Raw genomic sequence first — 9233 nt, 5'->3', positions numbered from 1 at the left:
GGTATCCAGCCTGTCAAGGTGTTCCTTCACAAGGTCAGCGTCGATGGAGAGTAAGGAATCTCCCTCACCCAGGACTCCCTGACCCACAGTGGGCAGGGGTGTCCTATGGGACTGATGAAAAACTGTCACAAAGTACCCAGTAAGCAAGTTTGCTTTTTTCCTGGGCATCGGTTGTCAGTTCTCCCATCTGGTTTAGCAGGGGCCCAACGTTGCCCATGCTTTTCCTCCGGCTCATATCTGAAAAAAGACTTTTTATTGTCCTTGATATTTGCAGCTTTGCCTTTCCTGATTTGCTCCCTGCAGGTCCGGACCAGAGCAGAGTATTCCTCCTTGGTGGTGGTTCCAGTCCTTCATCCTTTGTAGGTCTTCCTTTTAAGACATAGGAGGTCTGCCAGTTCCCTGGAGAGCCAAGGGGCCTGCTGTGCTCTTTTGCTGCCTTTCCTCCGAGACAGGATGGACTTTGCTTGAGCATCCTGGATTGCTCCCTTGAGGAGCAGCCACTTGTCCTGAACTCCCCGCCCCTTTGGGTTGTGGCCCTTTAGGGCCTCACTGACAAGCCTTCTTAGCTTGTCAAAGTCAGCTTTCCTGAAGTTGAGGACTTCTGTATTACTGACTGACTTGCCAGCTTTACGGCAGATGGTGAAGGTGATCGGCTCGTGGTCACTGTCACCTAGCTTCCCTTCAATCGTTAGGTCACTGATTAGGTTGTCCCCAGTTGCCAGTATGAGGTCGAGCAGTGCTTTACCTCTCGTCGGCCCATAGACTTTTTGTGTCAGATAGAGGTCATCCATGCATGCAAATTTATCAACTAAATTTGTAATCTCTGGAATTAAACTAGATTTATTTGAACAGATCCGTCACCTGTAGAACGATGTTGGGTAGTGTGTTAATTGTATTTGTACCTTTTAATTCTTTTTCAATTGAATCCCACATCAACTTTTCCATTATTTCACTTGGGATGGATAATCGGGTTAACTGGCCTAAAGGTTATCCCATTTGCCCTCTTGAATATTGATACATTAGCAATACTTTTCAAGACTTGCCCTGTTATCCTGAGGTTTATTAAAAGTTAATGCGAGTAGGACAGATTGCCACCAGCTCTTGAGATTTTTTTCAACAGAAGTTATTAAGATGTGCTAATTTTAGAAGGTTTATGTCTGTTAGGTTTGTACTGAAGGACTAGAACCTACGTCATTGTCTGTGGAAGATGTTGTTTTGCGTCTTTCCAAACACAGAATTGGAGAATATCTTCTGTTCCCAAACTGGTAGCCCCTAACACTGCCAGCACTTCCTGCTTCCCCTGAAAACTACACGTTGATATGTTAGAAGTTGGCAATATGGAAACCTGCAGCATGCTGAAAAGATGGGGACAATGCAAGATGGAGCTGTATAAGTGATGGGGTTCTGCACCTGATTGAATGTGAACATGAATAAATTATTTAGAACAATATTTTTAAATAGATGTTAAGTGGCTGCTGAATTTTCAGCCCACATCAGGATCTAGGACTGCTTTGCCAAAGTCTGATTCTTCTTTCCTATTGGTAGTATCCACACTTTGGGTGGGAGATGTCAGATTAAGATGTAAAACTCCAAAGATTATTTTAGCATCTCACGGTCGGTTTCAACGAGTGTTGTTAGAATACATTGACTTGGATATTATACTTAAACCAACACATGGACCTTGTATCAGTCTAAAAACCTTTCTACCTAAGAACACTTAAACAGAAAAGAAGGTGCCAATTCCTCTCCCTCCCCTTTACCCCAAGCCCCTTAAGACCCACTGTTTCTATGCATCTGTATTTTCCACAGAGAACACAGAAAAGTACAAGGACTTCTCTGGCTGACATCTATAGCTTGCAGTCACTAGCTGTCTTTGCAGAATCACACACAAATAAGGCAGAAAGGGACTTTGAGAGACAGTTTAGATAGGACAATCCCTCCCTACACCATTCTGGATAAAAGTTTGTCCAACTTGCATTTAAAAACATAGACGTTCATGTGTTTTGAAGGTCGTACATGCTGAACAGCCTGCATAGCCTATGGCAGACATAAGCTCAGGGCTGATTTTAGATGGATCCTAAGTCGCAAACCCTGGGTTTAATAACAGCTTTATGATTTACAAAACAGATAATATTTTGTTAGGCTGCCAGCCTGATTCTTTGGCAAAGGCAGGTATTAAAACAGCTGGGTAACCAGCACTGTCCACCAGCTAGGCTGAAAAAGAGATTGGTCCTTGCTGTAAACTGAAATGTGAACTGTGAAGGGAGAAGAGTGAAAAAAATGACAACATTTAAAAACCGTGGGCAGCCTGATGCTTTTTTTCCATTCATTTCTCTAGGAAGAAATAGGTGCATTTGGCTAAATGTCAGTATTTGAAGCTTTCTTTTGCTAGGTACAAGCGGAGCCAAAACTTGTAATTTCTCATATAAAGCTGGTATGCTCGATTGAAAAACAATTCCTGGGCTGAGCAGCCTTTCCCCAAGTGAAGCCCTGGACTCTACACACAATATGTTATCTGCGAGAACACCACTGAGCAGTTTGGCTTAAGGGGGCTGATTGAGAGCAGGTTGTTTTCACTTGTCTGCCACTTTCTATTTGTTTCCTGTCTCGCAGCTGGGGGCAATGTCTGTTGGTCTGTCCCATACTTACAAAGTCACTTCTGTTGTTTGGGACAGTTTCGCCAAGAAGTCTAGTTACAAGTCTTTCCTGCCCCAAGAGCAGCACTTATTTCTATGAAGTGTAGACTGAGACAGTGCTTTGTTAGGCCCCACTCAAAACAGCTCCTGGAAGAAAAGTGGCATTTCCTCCTTGGTTATCTTCCTGCCCTGGTTTAATGCAGTGAGGGATGCAACCACGGTGTGGGGCTGTATCTGTCTTAAAACCTTTTAAGTCGATTCTCTTTCTGCCTCTTCATGCAGCCCTTCAATGATGAAAACAGGAATGTCAAAAGTTAGTGTTTTTCTGGTTTGCAGTATCTTAATTTTAGCTGAAAGGTGGTTTCAGCTTCTGCTTTTAAAATAACTGCTCTAGAAAGTGGAACAGAATGGTGAGGGCCTAGGTTAAGGATCACTTATCTAATTCAAGCTTTTTATTAGTGTGACAACTTATACAAATGGTGTGAAACTACTAAAAACAAACAAAATAGCCTTCCCCCTTCTCCTTTCAGGGATCTGGCAGAAAGTAGTGCAGCCAGCCAGGACAGCACCGCACCCACTGTGGCTTGACCTCTTGTTGCCTCAAAACAACCACCGGCTCTGTAGAAAGGCACAAAGTGGTCCATTTCAAGGGGTCACTTCCTTTACATCTTCATCATCAATCATTTAGTTATGTTGTCCTCAGAAAAGGCTCAGGGCAGCCTACAATAACAGCCTCGATAGATCATTGAATCATAGAGAAGTAGGGTTGGAAGGGACCTCTAGGGGTCATCTAGTCCAAACCCCTGCCAGAGACAGGATCATCCTTATCGAAATTATCCCAAGCAAATCCTTGTTGAACCTATTTCTAAATCTACACAAGCTACCCTGCCACACAACCACAAAGTACAGTGCCCTAGCCTTCCACAGGCAAAACGGGGACAGTGGCCAATGTTCTGCTGCTGCAAGGGGTTGTTGAAATATGCTTCAGATCCAAGAAAAATTATGAAAAAAACGTAGTAAATCCTGCCAGGTAATGCTCCAAAGCTTAACCCTGCCTGCTTAAATCTGCCCAAACTTCTTGTAATGCTTCTAGAAGATGTCTAGGCTGTGGATCGGATGGGTTATGAGTTGGGGGGAGGTGGGGGGTAGAGCTGAGAAGCGACTACAAAGAGAAACAACCTTCTATGAATTTTTGCTGAATAAAATTTGTGCACAGATGATTGTTGCAGGAGGCTGCTCTGATTAATGTTCGGTATCACAGTGGAACATGAAGAAGGTTCTTGAGCAATGCAGTAATATGCTTCTGCCAACCCATCCCCTCCAGATGTAACTTTAAAAGCTGTTCTGGAAGGTTTGGCGTCAGGGGCCTTTAGGACGCTTTCTGAAGTGCACTGAAAACTAGGTTGAGTTTTAAGAGCAAATTCTTCAGTAACTTCAGGCTGAGTTGGTAGTTTGAGGCCTGCATGCGTTTGCTAGACACATCTATGGATGTCAGGCAGGTGGTAAGACTTGAAGGCCCCTGTGCCGAGCTAGTCTTGCCAGGGTGATGCTTGATTTGTTTTGGCTGCTCCAGGGGTAAGCAGAAGGGTAACGAACATACTAATTAGGTTGCCCCAGTTGTGCTAGGCTAAGACTGGTCTGAGCACCGCTGCAATCAGTTATGTGCACCCGGTTTCTGGCTGAGGCTTTATTAACACAGCAAGTTTTACTACTAGAGGAAACAACAGGTGAGAGGCAGCAGGAGACAGTGGAAGTGTGGGACTACATGGTGTCTAGTGAAAGGCATACATAAGCGGTCTCTCAGATGATCCTTTTCATTCCCTAGTGAGCTGGGTTTGAGTCAAGGAAACAAGAGGTAAAAGGGTCTGTAGCATTACCCACCTGTCCCTTTCACTACCCACTGTGCCTACCTCTCCCTAGGCTTTCCTAATGCTTTTTAAGGACAAAACCCTCTTAGCCTGCCTGTGCACATGATTCATTTAATGCCAACTTCACAGAGGGAAACTAGAATAATTTTCACATGCAAGTAAAGCAAATAGGTTGTGTCTTGCTTATCCTGGCCAGTGTTATTGACTGGTGCTGAGTACGAGATCCTTTCCGCAGCACTGATGAAAAGCTAGGCAGCTCTTCCTGTTGGAGCTGGATTGTTGCAGGATGGCTGCATAATATTGAATCGTCAGGCTTTTAGTAATCTTAGCAGGCTGTTCAACCTGATCCACTAAGCCTAAAAAAAAAAAAAGTTTAACAACTCCAGTTAAGTGCTTAAATACTTGCAGAGTTGCACATGCTAAGAAGTTGAGACAATCTCAGTTATTTTGTTAGATTATTTCTGCTAATGCATATCACAGACATTAGCTCCTAATACGTCTGAAATGTTCCACTGCAGCATACTACATCTCTTACTGGAGAGGTATTTGGGACTAGTTATTGTATTTGGCTCACTATTTGTTCCCCATCGAGTGTTTTACAGCTAAAAGATGTCATCCAATGGAGCATCAAAGGAACCACGAACTGTTACATTTTAATACTCTTGGAGAGAAGTGTCCTTCTGTGCATTGCCGAACTTCCACTCGGAGATGCAAAGGAATTGACCATAGGGCAGAAGTGGCTTTCAACTCTTAGAAAACATACCACCACAGTAGCACAACTCCTGATTTACTTAAATAAAGCTGTTTACTATGATTTCAAGATGATAAACTCTGATGCAAAGTGAGCTGAGCTCTCTGGTTCTCTTTACTTAACAGAGGTTTGGAGGAGTGTGATAGAAAGGGAAACGGGAACAAACAGATCCTAGAGCCATTTCTAAGAATTATTTTGAAACTACAGTGCAGCTATTCTGGCTATTACTAGTCACTTAAATGCTGGCAAGAAATTTTGGGTCAGAGAAAGCCATCTGGAACAGACGGGTTTTCATCCATGGCTGAAAGGAAAACTAACATAAGCATTATCATGGCACTGTCTCTTGTTCACTCTTGACAAAATTAATCCAATCTCTAGGTTGAATCTAGATCTATAAATATATTTATTATAATATAACAAGAACTTAACAGTAAACATAAACTATATACAATGCCATTACAGAGAACCCTGTTTTTTATATTATTCACAGAAATAGTCAGTTTTGCTCCAGTGTGATAAATGAAGAAATAAGCTAAATTGGAAAATGTTGCATGTGTTAGGTCTTGTTGACAGCTAGCACCTCCTTTGGAGGCAGACACACACCAACACTAAAATTAGTCCTGCCTCAGGCAGTTAGAAACTTGTGCTCCAATCTGTAGGTTCACACTTGCACCCTGTTGGACATAAATACTTTAAATGACATACTACGTATATAATATTGTTGTGCTTATTTTTTTTCCTTTAAAGAATAAATAAAACAACTGCATAACAAAGGTGGGAACCTCATCATGAAAATGAGTCACTGCCTGATTGAGCACATTTTTTTTTAAATACTGCAAGATACAAATTTCATACTATTTTCTTTTATAAACAATTATTAGTAAAATAACTTCAAGGTAATTGGCTAACCATTTGCAATATTTTCCCCAAAGTTGTAGCCAGACCTTTTGCATTATAAAAAGGTTAATGTATTTGGTATCAAATCCAACTAGATATTGACCATAGTGTCACACCTTTGTTCTGTAAAGGATCTCCCTGTGGAATGATCCCAGACCATTTGGAACTGCGAAGGTAAGAATGGTAACACTTCTCCTTCTTGCCGGTCTCCTTGGAAAGAAATTGGGTAATCCTTTGATGTAAGGGCAATTTTCTATTTACTAATTATGAAAATTCCCTCCTCCCGCCTCCCCACCATACCACTCCAATCATCTCCCGTTTGATCATTCAATGTATAAATTTATAAAGAATTTCCACATCACAATGCATCTCTGGATAGACAATATTTTAATATATATAAAAATATAACCCCTGTGCTGTGAATATACTTACAACTCTACATAGTAATAATTTTAAGTCTTATATTGGGCTTACTTCTATGCATTTTCTATCATGGAATTTAATCTTGTGTGTTAAAACCTGTAAATGTTTTTATTCTGACCAAGAAGCTATTGATACCCCTTAATGAGAGAAGTTTTATGTATGGTAAGACTTCCCCATCTTCCGTGGGGAATAAGTTTAAAGCAACAAAGGTGTCCTCGTAGATGTGGTTTAAAAAAATAAAAAGATAGTAGCATATATCCCAACGTAAGGAAATTTTGGTTAAGTGATCAAAAAATATGTGCGCAACACCTGAGGCATCTTCTTAACTAACTGGCTGGAAATGTGGAAACCCCACAGTATGCTGTTTATTTTATTACCTTGGTTCCAATCATGACAGTTCAAAATACGTAATGTAATCAAGAAAATGCCTCAGGAATTTAACCAAATTCATATTGCTTTACAGGAATTATACGCTGTAAAGTTTTGCTCATACAGTAGCAAATGGGGTAGAACGGCAGAAACCACCCTCACCCATCCCAGCACACGCATGCTACCATTGGGGGTAGAAATCCATTCAACACGAGAAACCTCTATCATCGCATTACACCGAATTCTATTACAAACGCGACCCTCCTCTTTTTCACTCTTCCCCCCTTTTTTGGCTCTGCTCTAGAGAACTGGAATATTCATTTGATCTGATGGAAGACTGACATCAACCTAGGCCATCTGTCACACAAGATTTATCTGTCATTGGTATTGAAAAGCATGTGTTTATTAAAAACAAATGTAGGAATCAAAGTGGTAAGGACACTTTGACCTTCTTTCGAATAGCCTGATGCCTAATGTGTAATTGTAAAACTAATCTGCACGGTTATTTTAAGAATCAAGCTTGCTTGCTAGAATTAAAATGCAGATTTTTCTCTTCCCTCCCCAGTTAAAAAATATGTGAAACTCTATTGCACCTGGGTTGACCAAAAGCCTACGTCCATAACAAGTGCCACTACGACATCTAGTGACACGCTTGTATTATTAAGTTACACTATCTTACATAACACGGAGCTGTCTGCTCCTCGTTCACCAAAAGGTGAGGATGATTTTCTACATTCAATGTAGAGAATATTCAAAACGTTAGAGCAAGATGTTTGTTGGTTGCCTTTGCTTGCTTTTTGTGGGGTTTTTTTGTAGTAGTAGTTTTTTTTTTTTTTTGTTGTTTTCTTGCTTGCTTTTGACAGCCAAAGTCAGTTCTCCATCCAACTTCTTCACATCAACCACTCTGGATGTACTTTTTGATTACTACACAGCCATGCCGAAACACAGGGCATGGCATGTTTGGCAGAAGTGTCCATGTGTTTGTCTTGGGGTCATAAGCTTCCATGTTTCCCAGCGCAGGTCCTTCGCTGCTAACAATTCCACCAGTAGCATAAATTTTTCCATCAAGAACCACAGCACTGCAAGAAAGAACAGTTTTGGTTAGTGTGGACTTGTAGCTTAGTGTCCTTTTATGTAGCAAAGTCTGCATCAACATGCTTAAGACTATTTAAAAAAAAATAAAAAGCACTCTTCTTCATTTGTAAAGCAGTATGCACCTTCGCAGACTTTCACCCCACTCTTGCCAGGTAGCTGAGTTGGCCAGAGTTTAAACACACAATAGGGAGGCTGGGGAAGACAGGTTTTACTTTAACTCGTGTGAAGTCAGCACCACAGTCATTACAGAAATGTATGATAACTAGCCATGTGTCTGTAGCCCTACAGAGAAGTCCTAAACAATTCCAGCTCCTGTTTAGGACCATCCTACTTCCCACTGCTGTGTACAGAGCATGCTTTGATCTTTGCCTCCTATGATTCAGTGCTCTTTGCCAAAGATGGGTTCTGCCCAACATCACAGGCTTAACCCCTTCCAATAATCAACTGGCTCTTTCACTGCAAAGGCTGATATCACACCCCCGTACCCATACCTGACTCCCCTCTCTCCCCACAGCATTCTCTTGTCCCGCTGCCTGGCCCTATTTGTAGAGTTAGCATGAAAGCCCTTTAGAGCACATGCCTAGCCATTGATCTGCTTTGTCTACTGAACAAGGGGCACCTGGGTGTCCTTGTCATATATGCGTACATACAGGGACCTCTTTTATAGAACAAAGGTGTGATGCTATGGTCAACATCTAGTTCCATATATGTATATGTATATATATGTGTGTGTGTGTGTGTGTGTGTGTGTGTGTGTGTGTGTATGTGTATATATATATATGTATATATGTGTATATATATGTGTATATGTGTATATATATGTGTATATGTGTATATATAAAAAAAACCCCCAAAATGGGACATTTCAAAACTCATTTGTAAAGAGCAAACCTGTTGCAAATAAAGGTGATGAGCAAGAGGTCTGACTAACTGCAGGGTAAGGAGACTTTAGCACAGAAAGAAATTCAAGCTTCTTGAAGCTAATTTTGGAGCAGTAGAAAACCTACAGCCCATATGCACTATAAGGATGGAGGGACTGGAGAATCTCAGCTGAACTAGAAATGGACCAACCATCTCTGAAAAGAACAAGAAGGTGAAAAATGAGAAGTAGCTGATGTCTTGGTGAGGAATTGGGGATGGGAGGGGTTAAAGATAAAAATAAGCTTGGAACAAAAAAAAAAAAAAAAAAAAAAA

General features: G+C 41.2%; 1 protein-coding gene across 2 annotated transcripts in view; it reads right to left on the bottom strand.

The window, feature by feature from the left end:
* Window positions 1-5634: 5634 nt before the first annotated feature.
* The window catches only part of KLHL29 (kelch like family member 29), a 668905-nt gene continuing 665306 nt past the window's right edge, over window positions 5635-9233 (bottom strand). For both annotated transcript variants that reach the window (XM_019520813.1, XM_019520814.1), the window contains exon 13: window positions 5635-8023. In XM_019520813.1, the coding sequence (XP_019376358.1) occupies window positions 7840-8023 (184 nt within the window). In that variant the 3' untranslated portion in view covers window positions 5635-7839. The remainder of the gene's footprint in view (window positions 8024-9233) is intronic.

This window comes from Gavialis gangeticus, unplaced genomic scaffold, assembly GCF_001723915.1.
Source record: "Gavialis gangeticus isolate Ggan-Ray unplaced genomic scaffold, GavGan_comp1, whole genome shotgun sequence".
NCBI classification, from domain to species: Eukaryota; Metazoa; Chordata; order Crocodylia; family Gavialidae; genus Gavialis; species Gavialis gangeticus.
The sequence above is the reverse complement of the archived record's forward strand: the minus strand, read 5'-3'. Positions and strand labels throughout refer to the sequence as shown.